Genomic DNA, 21099 nt, shown 5'->3' with positions numbered 1-21099 from the left:
TATATTTTGATTACCTCCCTTCAAATAGCCAGATAATTAAAAAAAATGCCAGTTTCTTCAAATTTCAGAATTATCATTGCTGTCACTGCTTTTTAGAAATTAAATCTTCCTTTTGAAATTTCACTAGATCTTCTATTTTGTTGTTTACCATCATCTGAATAACAATGTACTTAACCCCTCCCAAAACACATTAGTAATAGCTGAGGTACTTGTTTTCATCATATCTTGATGTTTTAATCTTTTCATTTTGGCTGCTTTCCAGTGATCTTATCCTAAGAGGGTAACCTTTCAACCAGTCCCAATGCTACTGCATGTAAAGGTGTAACATTGTATACTCTGCTTTCTACAAGAATGCTTGCTTTTTAAACCACAGCATGTTGGTAATCAAGAAGACGCATAAACATAAACTTAACCACTGTGAGAAAAGCCACTGACCACATAGCTTAGCACACCGCCTATTATCCTGATAGCACAGTGTGTTACATTCAAGAGTCTTGTTGCCTTGTGTGATATCATCTTTATTTATTAGCATTCTATTATCACTTAGACCAGAGAGCTAACATAGAGGGTTTTTTTTTTTAATTAAAAAAATAGGAACACCAAATCTTGTTTGGCTTCTAAAATCCTCCATAACCTGGCTCCCTCCTCCCTTTACAGTCTTCTTGCTCCTTGCACACAGTCAGCAATCCAGTGGCACTGGTCTCCTCACACTAACCACTCCATCTCCCAGCTCTGGTCATTCTTCCTTACTATCCTCCATGCCTGGAACACTCTCCTGCTTCATCCTTGCCTCCTAGTGCTACTGGCTTCCTTCCTTCAGGTCTTGGTAGAAATGCCACTATTTGTAAGAAACCTTCCTGATCCCTCTTCCTGCTAATCCCTTCCCTTTAAGGGTCATCTCCAATTTATTCTGTATATATCTTGTTTGCACACAGTTGTTTGTCTCTTCCATTATCCACATAAGCTCCTTGGCGGCAGGGACTGTTATTCGCCTTTCTTTGTATCTCCAGATACAAAGTATCTAGCATAGTGCCTGGCACACAACAGGCACTTAATAAATGCGTGGTGACTGACTCTGGAAGTCTGGTTAAAACTACAGATTCCTTCGTGGTATAATATTTTTATCTTTCTCTTCTCATCTCAGCCTCCTGGCTTCCTTCCCATCCCAACTAAAATCCCAACTTACATAGGAAGCCTTTTGCAACTCTCCTTCATGCTAGTGCCGGGATCCCCACCTCTCTAATGCTAATTATCTCCAATATATTCCAGTATATCTTGTTTGTGGTTAGTCACTGCATTAATCAGCATTTTTAAGTCTTTTTAGCTGCTGGTCTTTACAATGTTATTTTGATTATATAAATTGTTCTCTTGGCTTTGCACATTTCATTCTTCATCAGTTCATGTAAGTCTTTCCAGTTTATCTAAAACAGTTCCTTCTGTCATTTCTTATGGTGTGATATTCCATTAAATTCATATAATTTCTTCAGTCATTAATCAATTGACAAGTACCCCCTTGGTTTCCAGTCTTGTTGACTTGCGTGATTCATCCTTATTTATCAGCTTTCTATAGTCACTCAGACCAGAGTTCCTTAGAGGTTTTTTATTTTTTTTTTAATTAAAAAACATGAACACCAAATCCTCCATAACCTGATTCAAAGTCTTTCCTGGATGAAATTTTCAGAAAGAAGAGAAAAAATTCATAATTTACTTTAAAAGATGGTAAATGAGTTAGTTTTAACCATTAAGGAACAGAAAAGTTGGATTTTGGGATATTTTATGCCTTTCTAAAATGATATCAAATTCCAATCCCTATATCAAAAGCAAATTTAGAAAATAAATTGAAATAAGTCCATGGATAAACTTCAACCCCATACTACATGTATCTATTGACCAATATATATAACTCAAATAAAGTTTGGTTGCAAAGAAAAATGGAATTTTTTTGAGAGACCAGTGAGACACAGCTCCATATTATAGTGATCCTAGTTTAAAATAATTTTTTTTTCTTTTTCACAAACTAAAAAAAAATAAATAAGGCTCTAGATTCCACACAAAATGCTAAAGCAAATCTTGGATTAAGTAGAGTTCACTAAATTCTGCATTATCTCCACATTCAACTAAGAACAAGCAGCCTGCTCTGAAAAAGTAATGGGCATTGTTAAACTCATGTGGGCCCTTCGTTGTTGACATGGCAGCACAGTATTTCTCAAAAATGTCAACTGGGATAGGCAGTATTATGTACATAGAAGTAGCCAATACATAGTCATGAGTTTCCTAAGTACCCTGGCTCGACCTCCCTCCTATCCTTATTAAACGACTCCCTTGTGCCTTTCATTTTGGCTCAGATATCCCAGGTGATGATTTTTTTTTTTTATTCCTCCCACTGGCATTCCCCCTTCCTTTCTTCCCACCCCTCTCTCCCCCAAGAGAATATTAAGGTTGAAAAGGATGTTAGAGATCATCTAGTTTAACCAATAGGATCTAAACTGAAATTCTGGCTCCGCTATTTACCTCCTCTATGACTTTGCACACATCCTTCACTAAGCTGGGCCCCAGTTGAGCAGTTTATACTATACCCATCAATTAATAAGCATTTATTAAGGTCCTAGTACATGCCAAGCAACCAGAGGAAAAGCCAGGTCCATATAAGTACACACATCAGGCCTGTACCACATCCAGCCTGTGGCAGCTGTGCACTTCTTGTGGCCCGGGAAAGGATTTCAGGAGGCCCACGAAGAATGTAGAGGACGTAAAACATGCCTGGCCTGTGTATCCTGCCCGTTGGCCGTCTGTTGAACAGTCCTGACACACACACATAAGACGTGCACAGTGAGTGACACTGGCATAAGGAACTCCCAGAACAGGAAACACCTATTACTGCAGTTCAGGCACTTCTCGTCTCAGAGACTGGCCTAGAGCACAATGAGAAAGGCACTCACTCACCGTCTCGTAGCCAGTATAGGCCAGAGGTAGGACAAGAACCCAGGCCTTCCTGGTATGAGGCTTCTTCTCTCTCCCTGCTGCCTTACATAGTAAGGGGTGATTAGGGGCTGTCAGGATGGTCATAAAAGGCCACGGGGAGGAGGTGACCCTTCAATTGGGCTATTAAGGGAGGCAGGGATTCTAAGAGGGAGTGCCTCTCAGCCACTGGGCAGGGCCTGTGTAAAAGCACCAAGAAAGGAGATGGAAGACTGTGTCCTCAAACAGCAAGTCAGAGAGTTATGGGGGGAATTTAACATGTAACAAACCTGAAAAGGTGTTCTGGAGGCAGGACTGTGAGCCAAAGCTGGTATTTCATCTTGGGGCAGCAGGGAGCCACAAGTTTACTGAGCAGGGGAGAGACCTAGTCACATGCGTGCTTTAGGAATATCGCTAGGTGTGAATGGTCTGCTGAGGGGACAGAATGGGAGCAGGGACACCAATCAGCAGGCCTTTTCAACTGCCCCAGTGAGAAGAAAGGAAGGCCCGAAACAAACCGTGGTAGACAGGTGGGATGGGTCCTGGGGGAGGGCACTGTGTGAGCAGGGGAGACAGGCCTTGGCACCAGACCCTTTCCCAATCTTTCGTGAACACCTGCAGTGTGAGGGAACTGTGAGTGTCCTGAAGTGTGCTCTTTTTACTTCTGAACAGTTCTAATTATTAGGAAGCTTTCTTCCTTTTTCCAAACCAAAATCTGCCTTTAATATCAGTTTGAACCTGATGTAGTCCCCAAATGCCCTGTCAATAGCCTCGGATTTCATTTTGTAGCTTGGAATTACTATTTTACAGAAAATAATCTTCATCTTAGGAGCAGCTAGGTGGCACCACAGGGCATAGAGGGCCCCAACTGGAGTCAGGAGACTCATCTTGTAAGTTCAAATCCAGTCTCAGACACTTACTAGCGGTATGACCCTGGGCAAGTCACTTAACCCTGTTTGTCTCAGTCCCTCATCTGTAAAATGAGCTATAAAATGGCAAATCACTCCAGTATATTTGCCAAGAAAACCCCAAATGGGGTCATCAAGAATTGGACACAACTGAAAACAACTGAACAACAACATATCTTCATCTTGTGAACTTTTAAAGTTATTACTTACAAAATGCAATTAGACCACTTCTGCCAATTTTTAAGCAAGCATAACTTGGGTTAACCTATATTCAGCAGGGTATAGCTTTTAGATTTCGAAGGGACCTACGATGATAATTTAGCCCAGGGGTGGGGAACTTTCAGCCTCGAGGACACATGTGGCTCTCTAGGTCCTCAACTACAGCCCTTTGACTAAATCCAAACTTCACAGAACACATCCCCTTAATAAAAGGATTTGTTCTGTAACACTTGGACTCAGTCAAAAGGCCGCACCTGAGGACCTAGAAGGCCACAGTTTCCCCACTCCTGATCTAGCCTTTTGTAAATTAGAAAACCAAGATCCAAAGCAGTGAGTGAGATACTTGCCCAAGGTTACATAGGGAGTAAGTACCACAGCTGAGATTGGAACTCGCCTTCTGGCTCTAAATCTAGTGCAATTCTCACTAAACCATGACGTCAACTAGTCAGCCAGGCCACCTCACCCCCCAAAATACTGTGGTCAATTAAAGTTTTCCCGTTAGGCATCATGGGGGAGTATAATAAAAATACCTCAGTTGTCTAATGAAAAAATCACACTCTTTCTTTATAATCAAGTTTCACTTCTTTCTGTACGTGTCTGGTCTCATGGCCACTTTATCATAACTTTTATATGTATGCCTGTGCTATGCTCGGGGGTCTGCATTTGTGCAGTCCTCATTTCGTGCACTGTTGACTTTGGAGTTAGGAAGGCCAGCAAGTGAGTTCACATCTTGCCTCTGAAAAGTACTGTCTTTGTGAAAAGAGGCAAGTCACTCCTCTTTCAGAGCTTCAGGCAGCTCTCTAAAATTCTAAATTGCAAGAAGATGGCAACCTGCACTGCTAGAAAGCATTCCCTCATGGGAGTTCCCTATGTGAATGAAAACACAGATCCAGTTTTTAAAAAGTCCTCATTTTAAGCTCAATGCCATATATCGTTACTGCCTCAACCTGACTATTCACATCATGAATTGCATTTATTCTAACATCTGAAAAAACAATCACAAATATATTTCTAAGAACAAACTTTTTTTCTGACATTTGTTTTGTGAACTTCTAAAACACTAATGCTCTGATTCTATAGAATGCTATTTTCATTCTGGAAAGAACTTTAAAGATTATCTATCCAATCCTCTTATTTTAGAAATCAGGAAATAAATTCAGAAAAGATCAACAACCACAACAACATTATCTATTTATATATTACTTTAAGGTTTGCAAAAGGCAAGACCAGGCCTACAACCCAGGCCTCTTAACCATTTCCAAGTACAGTGTGCTACCTTCCTGAAAAAAAATAAAAATAAAAAAGGCACCAGAAGTTGTACAAATTACTAACAAGTCAGAAAATGGCAGGAGTTTTGAGCTGAATTTTTTTTCAAGTCATTTTTATTGTTACAAGGAGAAGTTAAGAAAAAACAAAAGTGAATAGAAATGTTGGAATTTATGGCTTAAGTCTAAACTATCACATGCCATTAACTTTTTAGTCTCCTTAAAAATATTTCAGCAATTACTAACAATTTCCTGCTTCCTAGCCAAGTTTCAGTCCTTTACTATTCATTTATTCCATTCCACATTCAACATTAATTTCAAATACTATATGGAATTTTTGACACATTGCTTCTACAAATAAAAATGATGTGATGCTCAATGCATCCTTATCTACTTTGGCCATAATATCCTTGAAGTCATTTAATGAGCTAATAAAATGTGAATTTCCTTTACTGAAAACATGTTGATGATTATAGACCTTACCTTGATTCCCTGATAGTTTTTGCTCTTTACCTAACTAATTACAGAACTGGCAAAATACCCTATCTGATGGGAAGAGTACAGATTAAAGTATATAGACACACACACACACACACACACACACACCCTTTTCATATTCTACTCTTATTTAAAAGACCACTCTACATTTTAAAACTACAGGAATGGTTGCTAAATGAATAATAAAATAAAATAAAAGGCCTTAATGGAAAAATAGCTGCAATTTTATCTTTTTGCTAGTAACCATCTTTTAATATAGATGGCAATTTTAAGTATTATAGCTTTATAAGAGAATCTATTTTTAAAGGACATCATAATAAATAAAAAGATTCTGAGCATAAAACAGTAACTTCATGTTCATAGTCATTAACCAATGTTTTGTTAACTTTGCAAAATAAATTCAAACTATGATTATTAGTACTACTACTTTATATTGGTGGTAAAAATATGCATTTCTAAATTCTGCTGACTATTAAGGATCATTCAGGAAAAATGAAAATATTTTAGGAGGTAGTTACAGTGTCATGAAAACTCACAAACAGCAATTAAAGATGAATTTTGAAAGTCATTTTGAATACTAATGTACATTTTTCTTTTTTAAATTGCTGCTAAGCTTACACTAGAATATCTGAAGCCCCATTATCACAACTTCTATTTTTTGGTTTAACAACAGATTAAATTTTTAGTATATACAACTAAATAAGTATAATTATCCTTATAAAACAATACAGATTTTAAAATATTTTTTAAGCTATAAGTTCCAATATTTCTGTTCACTTTTACTTTTTTCTTAGCTTCTCCTTGGGACAATAAAAACGACCTGAAGAAAAAGTCAAACTCCTTCTGCTTTCTAGCTTGTTAGTCAATTGTACGGCTTCTGGGGACTTTTCCTCCCAGGAAGGTAGCATACTATATTTGGAAAACTTAGTCAGGAGACCTGGGTTACAGGCCTGGCCTGGCATTGCCTTTTTTGCAAACCTTAAAGCAACATATAGACACTGTTGTTGTTACTGATGTTGTTTCTACTACTATTAATCTTTTCTGAATCTGTTTCTTTATTTCTAAAATAAGAGGATTAGACAGGCAATCTTTAAGGTTCTTCCTACAATGAAAATAGTATTCTATGAGATCAATGCACTAATATTTTAGGAGCTCACAAAACAAACATATGTCAAGATAAATATTTGTTTTTAGAAATATATTTGTAATCGTTATTTCAGACACTGTAATAAATAGAATTCTTGATGTGAATGACTTTGAGAAAATCATTTGCATAAAGATGTATACTAATTAATTGAGACAAATAATAATTTTGTTATGGTTTCATTTTGTGATATCAATGATAAGGACTTGTGTGTATCTGACCTGGGTCAGACCTAACTGGATTGAGCAGGTTTCCCTACCGTTAGCTCTCTGTCACTTAACGTGCTATGTTTCAGGCCACCCATGAGTGTCCCACTGTTTCTTCTGTTTGGTCTTCAAATATGGAAAGGTGTTTAGAGGCCTCTGACATTTGGAGTGGGGGTTACTGATTCCAGAAGAGAGAAGAGACCAGTAAAACTATTGCAATGAAGAAAAAAATACTTGGCCAAGGTAAGACCACTGAAAGACCAGGATATTGAGGATTATGAAAAGCCCACTTACATTAACGAAACTTCTTTTTTATTCAAGGTTATACAAAAACCGCTTCCAGAATAAGTCTAGGTATCTGCATCAAATTTTACAACATCCATTCAAAAATTGTTTTAGAAATTTTTAAACTTCTAAATGGCATGAAAAACTTATCACCACTTGGGGAATGATGAACTCTGGCTATTCTGAGAAACAGGATTGCTCTATAACTACAGTGATTCCTTGGTGCCAATGGTACTCCACAACACAACTCTGAACTATACCATGTATCATGAGAGGTTAAGAAATTTATCCAAGAGATAGAGATAAACATGTTTCAAAGGCCTGGGAACTCAGGTGACTTAAACTCCCTGAAAACCTATGAGCTATATCAAGAGCTAGACTCTGAAAAATAGATTGCCAAAGGAACACTTAATACACACTATAACATGTGGTTTCATGATAAAGAATGCCAAAATCTTATTAACTGAACGCCAAATTGTGTAAAACATGTGACTATATCTGAAGGATGATATATTGCAAATTATAATTTTAAAGATGTAAAAATTCTAAGGTTTATTATGTGTCATTAAATTTAATTATTTTTGCTTTGTTCTAAGTAATCTGCACACACTATACAAATACATGAGCGGCACAGTAAAAAGAGCACTGTGCTTAAGAGTCAGAAGGTATGAGTGGGATAGTGAATCTGCCAATTAGTATGTGACTGCAGACCAGTCGCTTTATTTCCTTAAGCTTGTGAAATGGAAATCCCATGTGTAGCACTTACATGTGAGCTATTAGTATAATTAATGGTCAATCATATGTGCCTTTAAACCTCCCCACATGTTATTTCTTAGAGTGGGGCTACTTAATCTAGGTACCAACTTGTTTTCAGAAGTCATTCCATGATCTAAGATGATGGCCAATTTGTATAAACATATGCTCCGATTAGTCGCCCTATGAATGCGGAACAGGAGGGCAGGGGATCTGCTTCCATGTCAGCCTTTACAATTTAGGACAGAAAGATGCTAAAACTTGTACTTTCATATTATTTCCTTTGAATACCATGTATGAAATTATGAAATGACATTACAGCTTGGTTTCTGTCCAAGCATTTTTATTCTCAGTTCAATAATGATTCCCTTCCATTTTTGCTGCTTGCATGTTTGTCAAATATTTATCATGGGGAGGTGACAGCAAACCATCTGTATCCCCCTTCTCAAAAGTACTTCCTCTCAATCTCTACCACCTGTGCTTTTCTAGTTTCGTCTAGTTCTGATTTTTTTTTCCTCCAAATCCATCATCCTGCGGGTCACCAGGAGAATAACCTAATTTCTTTAAAGTAACAAACTTAGATCAGTTAATGTAGCAAACAATCATGAGGAATGATCTATATGAACATGCAACATACCAACAAATATTGTCCACCAAATGTTTCTAAAATCAGAAGAAAGCCTCCAGCATTGGGAAGATTTTCTAAGAAGGATCATAGAAACACAGGTACAAGAAGCACATGGCTGAGTAGTAACTTAATACCATCGACAGAACTACCTGATGGTAGAGCCCTGGTAGTATCACAGTTTTACTGAAATATTAAACGATGCATTAACTTTGAGTATTCCTAAAATTCTGGACATTTTTTAATTACATTTATCAATTGGAAATGGATGAGATTAGATATAGGAAGGTAGGAGCCAGTCACTTGTATACTTCTAATAGCATCTATAGGTTCGGGGATGAAATTTCTTATTCTAAATGTATAATCTACAATTTTACTCCTGTCAACTTTTTATTTACGAGATTTGCTGCTCACTCACATCTTATTTGGCTTTTAATATAATGTTATTTACTCTAGAGTATATGATATGAGCAAACTGGATGTCAAAAGGAAGAAATATTTGATACTTTAATGATTTTTTTATAATCTGAAACTTTCATAGAAGGTTTTTAAATAATTCACACATATGGCACAAAAACATGATTCTAATTATTACAGGCAATTGTGCCAAAAACTTATGGATGAATAGAAGGCATTCACTTACCAAACATTTACTAAAAGCCTGCTCTATGCAATATCAGAGATGTTCCATCTGAAAGGAATCTTAGTGAGATCATCTAGTCATTTGACAGATGTGAACAATGAGACCCAGGGAGATTAAGTGATTGTTCCTACCTAAAACATCAAATTCACAAACTTCTGAAAAAACTGTAAAAGAGTTATACAAGAGAAATAGCACCATCTGATGTAGCACATTTATTATCTTCCATGAATTTCTCCCTCATATTTGGACTAGGCCATATGCTTTACTTGACCCAGAGGACCGATATGGTGACTATCATACTCCTTGCTAAGTAATCAGTACATCGAATTGAGCGTCCCGGGAAGGGGTACTGGTATCTATCTGTTGGTGGTAAGACTTCAAGAGTTTCATAATCACGGTGAAGCCTTAGATTTCCACTTTTCATTTTGACAGACACCACTGGGGCTCTAGGGTGGGAGACAGAGATTCAGATGAACTTTTTCCAATTATTTTTTAAGAACAACTAGGGAGCTAGTGAATATATCTGGCTGACCATAATAAGGGCTCCTAAAACCAAGATGATTACAAAATCACAAGGTACACGTGAGACAACGTCTCTGCCTCAACTGCATCTTATCAATGCTATTATTGTGTAGGAAATTCTGGTACAAGACCTAACTAGTGAGAGCACATAGGTTTTCAAAACAAAACATCTGGCAGTACTGGGAAAAGTCATTTTCCTCCAGTCCTATATAATATCTGGATTGCTCTGTACAAGCCAAGTGATCCATAGTAATATTGAAGTGAGAGAGTAGAGGGTTGTATTTAGGTTGTGATCTTTTCCCAAAGACTAATAAGGGCTTGGTCTCCTGAACCAATGGTCTAGATCAAAGAGGGCATCCATCTACTATTTCAACTACCACTGAGGCAATACAAGATCTCTAGTGTATATAGCCTCTTCGGACATGTACGGAGTTCATAAAGTTACTATTCAAACCCACCATAGTTGAAATGGACAGCAACCAAGAAGGGGAATATGTAGGAGTTTTATTTTAAGGGTCAGAAAGAAGTAAGTAATGGAACAAGTGATGAGGTTTGGTTGATATAGGAACGGGAGGTGATAGTGGGTTCTGCTTTTAAATTACTCAATTTATCAGGCAGACAAGTTTGAGGATGTCTTCTTGTCTGGGTGGAACACTGTGACAGGGAAATACAGGTAAACTTAAGTCTTTTTATTCTCTGAATTGCACCAGCTACACCAGTTCTTCTCCACCCCCTCCCCCCAAAAATGGGCTGTGATTAGAAGTAACACTTGATGTGTACATAAGGCTCCATGAAAGGAAGCAGGTCATTAGCCATGTCTACCTGACCTAATTCATTACAAATGAGAGTGGCCAAGCCATCCAAAATGGATCTACCACAGTAGAAGTATTTCATGCCAAATCTTTTTGACTTAGGGTCCAGAAGGAACTGGCCTATTCTATCTAGGTCTCTTTTACCAGTTGTGGCTGATAAATTTGCTCATTAGTAAGCTTGGCTCTAACAGGGGAATCTCTGTGAGCTCTTGAAAAAGTCTTTTCTCTCTTGTTTAATAGGGCATATTATCTGTGAGGCTGAGGTAGCCTAGAATATAATCTGGTCAGTCAGGCAGGCCCCCAGCGCCCATCTGGTTCAGGATATTGAGAATCCCAAAGGAGAAAGTCTACAAACAACTTGCTCTTGGCAACCCTGGAAAGTTTGTGGCACTCGCGATGTGAAGATGGAGCCTGGGCCTTCCCATACCCCTGCCCCACTCTCTCTACTGCTTACAAGCCAGGAATCTGTGGCCTCTGGAGGTCTTAAATGTCTTTTAAGGCACCAGGGCTAACTTTCCAGAGGCCTGCTGTTAGAGCTCTCTACTCTCAGGAGCTGGCGTTATGGTGAATAACTCTGCTGTTGTAGCTGCAACTTATCTGTTCTGGGACGATAATGTCACGTCTGACTCAAGACCCACCTGAGCAGAAGCAGCAGCATGTGAGGAAGGCAGGCCTGGTCTTTAAAAAACAACAACAACAACAACAACAACAAAAAAGACAAAAAAAACAAAACAAAACACTAGGCTAGTTTAGCTATGTCTCTCTGTGGAAAACAAATTTAAAAGGGATTAGATGGGCAAGTCAAGTGGATAAGCAAGTTGCCAGAGCTCAAAATTGAGGAAGCCTAGAGGTTATTAAGATACCAAAATGAAGAAAGTTCCAGGCAGCTGTTTCTTTGCCTCAATCAACCTGTTTTCCTTAAGCTTAGGTCTTCTTTTGCAGCTACCTGTGAGACTCCCTCCTCGCCCTCCCCATCAGTCTGCTTCTTATTAAGTGGCCCCCACTGAGCTTTATCTCCACGTAACCTAGTTCTACCTTTCAAAACGACTGCTATCTCAAGTGAAAAGATCCCAAGCCAAATTCACTGTCTTCTTTCAAAAACCAGCCCCTAATTCTACCAATAGCATTACTCCTCTCCAGAGTCAGTGTAAACGTAAAACATGAGAATCACCTTTGACTTGTCCTCTCCAGGGTTCCAACACCAGTCTCCAAATCCCATGCCTCATTCCTCTACTTTCTGCCCACACTTCAGTTCAAAGCTTCACTAACAAAACATTCTGTGACTCTCTACTGGCTCTGGAAGAAAAAACAAACCTCTCAGTGGGTCACTTGAGGCCCTCCCAACCTGCTTCCTATATACTTTGACAGCCTTATTTCATACCACTGCCCTCATGGGGTCTCTGTTCCAGCCAATCTATACTACTCATTGCTCCCTGAACCTGAGACTCCAGCTCTCCCGTCCAAGTGAAAGGACTTGCCTGCTCCCTTCTCATTTTGGCTTTTTAGAGTCTTTACCTTCTTTCGAGGCCTGGCTCAGGTACCACCTCTTCCATGAAGACCTCCCAGATTCTCCAATTTGGTAGTGTTCTCTCCTTCGTAAATAAGCTTCCAATCTTTCAAGCATTTATTAAGTGTCCACATATGACCTATATCCATCCCATAGCACACTCAGCAGAAAGCAAGCTTCTCAAGGTCAACACTGGTTTTCTACTGCGTGCGAATCCTCATCATCTAGCACAGGCCTTAGAGTAATGTAAAAATGTTGGTTGTTGAACTGGAGGGATAATCTCTCTGTTTACCGCCTTGCACAGACAACATCTGGAGGACTACGTTCCATTCTGAATGCCCTGTGTTAGGAACTAACTCGACAAGCAGAGGGTGACCAAAAATGATGCAAGCACTCAAAATGATTTGAGAAGAGCAGCAAATGAAACAAAGTGGGACGTTCAGTCTGGAGATCGGACCAGTGAGGGGCATACGAGCTGTGTCTGAAGGGTCTGACACATCGAAGAAGGACTAAAATGATTTCCTTTGCCTCCAGAAGGCAGAAGTGGGAGCAATGGGGGGAGGTTAATAAAAGCTGGATGAGTTTCCTATCAGGAAAAACTGCTTCGACAATTAGAGCTACACAAAAGTGGACTGAGATGCTTGTGAGAAAGGTCTCGAAATGGGAGCGAGGCAACCCCATAGTAGGCATGTTATAGGGGGAATGCCCCCTCAGGTACAGACAGGAATAAATGCTCAGGGAGCTTCTTCCAAGCCCGAGAGTTTGAGTCCTTTACTTACTGCGTCCACTGTTCCCTCCAGGCCCTTAACTACCTTACAACGGATTACCATATATAACCTCCAAATGAAAGGCTTCTTAACCTTTTTGATGCACCGGACTTCCACAGGATAACATACATAGGATTACAAAATTATAAATGAAGCTAATTACATGAATTATGTGTATATATGACTTTCCTAAATATTCTATCCCCTGCTCACCCTCTCTTCTAATCCATCTAGAACCTTTACTGAGTATGCATTTACAGATCAGATACATAATTAATATTTTAGGATATAAAACTTTCTAGGACAAACAAGTATTTGCAAAGTTAGAGGAAAACATTATTGGCAATCCTAGATAAAAAGATATAAAGCACAGTTGTCCATGAATTATTCCAAAAAGCTAAGCCATCTATCTCTCTGAAAAATCACTGTCATTAGAAAGCAGAATTACATATATTGCTCTTTTGTGTTTAGTTAATAAAGCATTTTAATGATCACATTTATTATACTGATCTATATTGAAAAGGTGACGCATATCTTTTCGTGACCTTTAACGAACTATTCATATACTTGAATTCTACGACATCGTAAAAGAATGAAAGGGCCTCTAATAAGTCAGGTGACACACTCTTACTTCCAGTCTGGAAAACTGTGCCTGCTGTGCTAAGGAAGCCCTGTTCAGTTATCCCACAGAGATCTATTCTCACCACTTCTCAGTTTCATCTACAATTATTCTGAAACTATTAAATAAAGCATGAGAGAGTTTTCATGATGGTGTGAGAATGCTCATTTGGTTCTGTAACAAGATCGATATGAAGGAGAAGTATAATGAATAAAAAAGCAGATGAACTAAGAGGGTTCCCCTACCCCAATGCAATATGTTTTCTCAATCACATTCTAAATGATAACTACAAAAATGAATATATTCTAACTGTGGGAGGCTCAGGATAAAGGGCTTTCTTGAAAGTCTAGACATCTGCCAAAGAAGCATCTTCCCAAGATTACTTCCTATGTTTGTCTCTTATCCGTAGCAATTATTCCAGATGTCAAATGTCCATCAGATTTCAGGGATAAAATTTGAAAAATGTATCATTAGTTCCTATAACTGAAAAAAGAAATTAAATGTCTTATTTCTTCTACTAAAAAAAGGAGGGAGGGCGCAAAACAAAACCTGGGAAAAATAGGGGAAAAAAATCTAATTAGTTGTAAAGTATAGATAATACTTTGGAGTTCAATCTTGATAGGAAAGAAGGCAGCACTGCCTAGTAGTAAGAGCAAGGATTTTAAATTGAAAGACCTGAATTGGAATTCCTCCTCTTCAAATTGCTATATGACTGAGTTAGCTAGCTAACATTTATAGAGTATTTATTATGTGTCACGAACCGTGTTAAGTGCTTTACACATTATCTCATCTGATCCTTGTAACAACCCTGGGAGGTAGGTGCTATTATTCTTATTCTCAATTTCCAGTTGAGGAAACTGAGGCAAAAAGAAATTGACTTGCCCAAGGTCACACAGCTGCAGGTCTTCCTGATTCAAGGCCTCAGGCTCTATGCACATGACACCCCCTCATGACTCCACCCTGGACTATAAGTAAATCCCTTCACTTCTCTAGGTCCAAATCTCCCTCCAATTCTAAATCCTATAATTTCATGAATAGAATTCTAATATTTAAATTAATGCAATACAAAGCCAGAAACATGTATGAGAATCCATGGTCCTTCATTTCCTTCTCTTCTTAATCGCAATTCCCTTTCAGTTTTTATCTGAAATTTTTATTTAAAAAGTAGGAGCCCAAAACCATTTGTTGTGCGGTCATTCTAAGCTATACATTTCAATAAAGAAATTTTATCTTAAACTTTCTTTAAGTCATCCCATCTCCCTGGTTACAAAGAAAGGTTGCTAATGAAACAAGTCATTATGAAAAGATGAACATCATGGGTTCTTTATAACACTGCCTGAAGAAGCAGCTCTTCAGTGCCCAAGATACTTCATCCCATCACCCCAGTTCCTTCTTACCATGGTCAAGGATTATTAGCTGGGCTCCAGCCTGTGAATTTCCAACATCATTCTCTGCAATGCACTGATAAAATCCTTCATCTGATTTCACCAGACCCAAAACCTGAAGGTTATGTTCCTTCTGAGAAATAAGAATAAAAACAATTTTATGATTTAATTATTGAACACTACTATAAGTATAAACAAAATGTCATCTAAATTTCATACTATAGAATGTCTTTTAAAACTCACTTTTAGCAAAAAGGAAAGCACAATATTTGTAACGTGAATCTGCATCTAAGCTCTGCATTCTTCCTGGGATGCACACAAGGAATACTCTTGGTTGTAGTTTTGTCTTTAGCAAAACAAGCATCAGTGTCATATGGCCATATTCAATGTCATTGGTTGCCTGACCTCAAGATTATTTAGTAGCAAAATCAAAATACTTTTCTGAAACACTCACTTTAAAACTGAACATAGCTCCCACACGTCAGAACACTATGGCATGTGGTGATTGGCAGGCAAAAATGTCACCACAGCCATCCAATAAAGAAAGAGATGAAAGAATGAGATGCTAATTCAGCTCTGACAGATGGATTTCCACTTAGTTTAATTTTTTGGGAGATGGTTTCCTATAACATGTTCTGTTGTGTATTTCACACTCATCATTTTAGGATATAGCCTGTGAGACACAATTAGGTATGTGATTACAAAGAAAAAAATGCCCCAACATTAAACCTTTAATGATATAATTTAGATTTCAAGTTATCACTAAGTATTTATGTAGATGCTTTTTACATGCATTAAGGTATTGTATTAACCTTCAGTACTAAGGCTTAAAGAATTCTGGCATGAGGGTACTCAGGAAAACCAAGAAATATGACTAGGATGATGGGGAGAAGCCAGGGCCATATGACTTTGGTAAGAACAAAGTCCACCCATGTTTTATTTTGAACTTCTTCCCCTAAAACTGGGCCTATTTGGGGCAGTACATTTGTGCAATACAATAATGATGATGGTGATGTTAATGACATTACTAAACATTTATATGGTGCTTTAAGGTTTAGCAAGCACATTATTCACGACAATACTGTGAGACAGGAATATAGATTTCTAAGATATGTTCCATTTTGGAAGACTTGAGATGAAAACTAAAAGTGAATTGAGAATATTAGCCCACCTCTCTCCTTAAAGAGTTTAATATATGTTTAAACAACAGAAGACATAAAAATGGCAGGAAAAGCATATAATAAATGATATAAATCAATACACTGAGGCTCAGAAAGGTAAAAGCAAGTTGACCAAAGGCATATGACTTTTAAAAGACAGAACTCGGATCTGAACTCATTGCAGTATGCTGTCTTCAACTAACATCTGAGAGCTCATTTTGCGTATGTGGATTTTGTTTCAATGGAACAAAGATGCTAACATTTTACAATTGCATAATGCATTATTGTTTTTCAAAGTACTTTCCAAAAGATGATGAGATGAGAGGGATTTTGGAAGTCATGTAGTCCAACCTCATCATCTAAACAGATGAGAAAACTAACGCCCAGAAAAGTGAAATACTTTGCCTGAGGCCATAAAGTTGTTATTTGTGCCACTATTGAAACCTGTGGAGTGAAAAGACCAGACTGCTGTGGAATAGATCAATCATTGACTCTCTAACTGGAGAATTGAAGGCCAAGGCATTGTGATGCTCTACGGAAACTGAGGCAGTGCGGCGTCACAGAGAGAGAGAGAGAGAGAGTCCTGGACAGCTGAGTCTTGGTCACATCCTGGTCACTGATTAGCTTCATGTCTCTGAGCAAATCATTTAGCTCCTCTGGGGACTCTACTTGAATCACCACCTGCAGTCCTCCCTGCTACTAATACCTGGACTCCAGCCTCAGTGTTTTTGGGTCTCATCTTTCTGGGGACCAGACCTCCAGGTCACTTCCTGGCCAGCTCTATGCCATCAGAATGTAGGCACCCTGAAGGCAGACACTGTCTGGCTTACTTAACTAGTATCCCAAGTGATTAGTTCAGTGCATAGGAGCATCAAGAATGTTCTCTGTCTCTCTCTCTCCCTCCCTCCCTCTCTCTCTGTGTCTAGGATTTTATATAAAAATTTCTAAGTCTTTAGTTATAGGCTAGAAATAGTCTTCATATGCATACACTGGAGAACTGGAAACAGCCTCTGAAAAGTACTTACTACAATCTTAAAGTAATCACTTGGGATAACCATGTCACCATTCTTGACCCATTTTACAGTTGGCATGGGTTTCCCAGTCACTTCACATTCAAACACAATATCCATGGATTCATGTGCATATATATTAGCAGGCTTCTTCAGGAATTCTGGTGAGGCTTTGAAAGAAAAAGGAAAAGAAGAAATTAATATAACCCAGAAGAGACAAACGTTGAGAATTCAGCCTACTGCTTAGAGACTGGGAATTTCCATATCTACTGTTTTACTTTACACTGGAGGGTTCCTGAAGCTAACTGATGAGAAGATAAATTGGCCCTAAACCAAAAACAAGAACAGATGCTGGGAATCAATAATACAAATAAAATAAATTATTTGGTACAATTAGAAAACTAATTTTGACTTACCAGGCCCTTTCTACATATTCACAGATAAAATTACTAGACTGAGAAAATAAAACAATAGAAACACTTTAAATGCTTTAACAATTTTAAGGAATATTGTTGTTGTTCAGTCGTTTCAGTCGTGCCTGATTCTCCATGACCCTATGGACTTCTGTGCATGGGGTTTTCTTGGCAAACATGCTGGAGTGATTGCCATTTCCTTCTCCAGTGACAGAGGTTAAGTGACTTGCCCAAGGTCACACGGCAAGGAAGTTTCTGAGGCTATATTTGAACTCAGGTCTTCCCACCTCCAAGCTCAGCACTCTTTAAATCATATCACATTAGGAAAACTTGTAATGTTGTTGTCATTCAGTATTTCAGTCGAGTCCAACTCTTTGTGACCCTATTTGGGGTTTTCCTGGCAAAGATACTGGAGCGGTTTGCCATTTTACAGATGAGGAAACAGAGGCAAACAGGGTTAAGGGACTGGTCCAGGGTCACACAGCTAGTAAATATCTGAGGACAGATTTGAACTCAGTTCTATGCACTGTACCACCTAGCTGCCCAAAGCTTCTAATACTAAAATGGAATTGAAAATAGCCTCATTTTTTCACCTCAAACAATTTCATGTTTTTGGAAACAAGATGGCTACATGGCATGAAAGGAATATACAACACACTGCACAAAGTAGTCTGCTGACACTTAGTGATGAAGCTTAGTGCCGAAGCTTAGTGCCATGGAGGGCTCTTTCATCCAGCCTGGATGTCCCTTCTAGATCACTCCTGGCAGTCAATGGAGCATTTTGTGAGAGTATAAGATGTACATACTACTTTTTCAAAAATACATAATAAATTCACCATGCTAGTTTTAATGCTGCCAGGCTTGTCTTTTTTCTTCTAAACTACTTTTTGCTCTCTTCCATGTATTTTTAAAAATGCTTCATTTACTCTTTTCTCTTTTTATTTTTTTTTTTGGCAAATTATCCTCTCTCCTACAAGGGAAAAAACAGACAATCAAAAATGTTTCCCTTCAAATAACACAAATCCATATATTGGTCACGTTTGAAAATGTGTCAGGCTGCATCGAGTCCATTCTATCTGTGTTAAAAAGTAGAAAGTTTACTTCATCAATCCTCCAGAACAGTGACTAGTCATTGCACAGTTCAATATTTTTAAGCCTTTCAAAGTCATTTTTCTTTACCATATAATAGCTACTGTAGTATAAATTATTCTCCTAGAAGTCCTCAGTTCACCCAAGTCTTCCCAGATTTCTCTTAACCCTTCCCTTTAGTCATTTCTTACATCACAATAATTTTCTATTATATCCAAATACCATAGTTTGTTTAGCTATTCCTCAACTGAGAGACATTCTCTTAAAAGCACTTGGCACAGTGCCTGGCACATAGCAGGTAGTATAAAAATCCTGGCCATAATCATCATCATCACTACTACCATAAAAAGCACAGTTATGAATATTTTTGTACATGTAAGTCATAAGACCACAAGAGCTGGAAAGAATTTCAGGCCATCTAGAGAAATGATTTACCCAAAGTCACAGGATGGTACTTGGCAGACGCAGGATTTAAATGGGAAGTCCCCTTACTGACAATCCCCTTCTCTGTCTCCTACACCTCCTTTACTTGATCTCCTCGGGGTCCATGCCAAGGAGCAGTGACCCTGCTGAAAGGGGAGATACAGTGTGATGGCATTCTGAGTAGAGTTCCAAATTGCGTTCCAGAACGCTAGGTTAATATGACATTGGTCATTTTCCTTTTCTGTCTTCTTTGCTAATCTGAGGTAGAACCTCAATTTTTAATTTGCATTTCTCTTAGGGCCACTGACAGCGTAATTTTCTTCTTTTGAGAAATGCCTCTTCATAAACTCAAACCATTCCGACATAAAAAGACTGCTGAGTGAGCATGGAGAAAGAAGCCTAGGGAGTCAGCAGTTGAGCTCAAAGAGAATCCTAATGGCTCGCATTCAGACAGCACTTACTGTGCACCAGGCACTGTGCTATGTGCATTATGAGTGCAGAGAGGCCCATTTTACAGGCGCTGGTTTTCTCTATCCCTCGTTTGGTCAAGCACTAGTCCCTTTCCCACTGCTGCAGAATGTTTCTCCTCCCTGCTCTTCTATGAGGTTTATGATGTTGGAACTTTTCATTCGGAGGCAGGTCAGCTGCACAGCAAAGAAAGTGCTGGATCTGCAGTCTGAAAGATTTATTTCTAATCTTGCTTCAGATCCTTGTGGGCCAGGTGTTTTCTAGGTGTGTGACCCTGGGCAAGACTCTTAACTCTGCACAGCTTCTGTTTCCACATCTGTAAAAATGGGGCTAATGATAGCCCCGATCTCACTGGGTCACTGTGACAATCAAATGAGAGCACCTGATTAAAGCACCCTGTAAGCCTAAGAAGTAAGTGAATGCTAGCTCTTCTTAGCCCCATTTTACAGATGGAAAAACAAAAAGCTGAGAGAGACTGAGTGAGTGCCCAGGGTCACCTGTTAACTGTAGTGCATCTTTTTAAAATTAAAGCACTTGGGAGCTACTGGTTAAAGGAAGGAAACCCATAACTAACACTGTCTTTCAAATTCAAACAAAATATTATTTACATACTGTTAGTACCTTATAGGGTCAGGGCTACAGTCCTGTGACCCTGAAACAAGAGTAAAGTAAGTGGGACACTGAGTTTGAACCCATAACAATGGTCTCAGCACTTAATCCAATTGTAGAGAACAAGGACACTCCTTAATGTTCATCTAAAACGACTTACCAAATTTTTTACTGGGATCCTCCCACCGTGTATTTGAAATATAAACCAATTCTTAAACTTCAATCAATGGAGCAGGGATTCAATAACTGTTAGCAATTCATCCAATGGTAACTGATCTCAAGCCTGCCCCACGTTCTCATCCTGTAATTCTTGTCCATGTCCTTCCATAAATGCTCCAAAGAGGACTACCTCAAAAACGTTCCCAAGTTGTGGTTACTGGATACAAACGGGGTGCTCAGGCTGTACTACTGTTTGTTCTTACTATATGACCAGTCCATCTGCCTTGCTGATCTTCCATTTCTTTTATGTTCTTTTATGCTACTTGTATGCTAATCACCATTTCTTAATACACTGTAACCTACATAAACCTACAATATGTCTCTTCATTGCCCTTTGCAAGATCTATAATTGCAATCTTCAGAAATTGTAGCATTCCATGATTTTCATACAAATGGCATTAATGGAAGAATACCAGTGTTTTTTGTGTGCAGAAGCAGCCTGGAATAACTGAAAGCACTGCATAATTTCCCAAATGCAGTACAGCCTGGTCTTTTCTTTCTCTTTGATTCTAGGTCAAATGGGACTTATTTCATCTAAAAAATATCTGATATACCAATGTCTGAAACATTTTTTAAAGTTTTATTACAAAAA

At 38.5% G+C, this 21099-nt stretch overlaps 1 protein-coding gene across 1 annotated transcript in view; it reads right to left on the bottom strand.

The window, feature by feature from the left end:
* NEO1 (neogenin 1) overlaps positions 1–21099 on the bottom strand; it is a 292148-nt gene that overhangs the window by 124188 nt on the left and 146861 nt on the right. The window contains exons 9-10 of the mRNA XM_027847412.1: positions 17302–17456; positions 15129–15249 (exon numbers count right to left, since the gene is read on the bottom strand). Coding sequence (XP_027703213.1) covers positions 15129–15249; positions 17302–17456 — 276 coding nt within the window. The remainder of the gene's footprint in view (positions 1–15128; positions 15250–17301; positions 17457–21099) is intronic.

This window comes from Vombatus ursinus, unplaced genomic scaffold, assembly GCF_900497805.2.
Source record: "Vombatus ursinus unplaced genomic scaffold, bare-nosed wombat genome assembly UNPS02015404.1, whole genome shotgun sequence".
Lineage (NCBI taxonomy): Eukaryota > Metazoa > Chordata > Mammalia > Diprotodontia > Vombatidae > Vombatus > Vombatus ursinus.
This window is presented reverse-complemented; position numbering and strand designations above follow the sequence as displayed.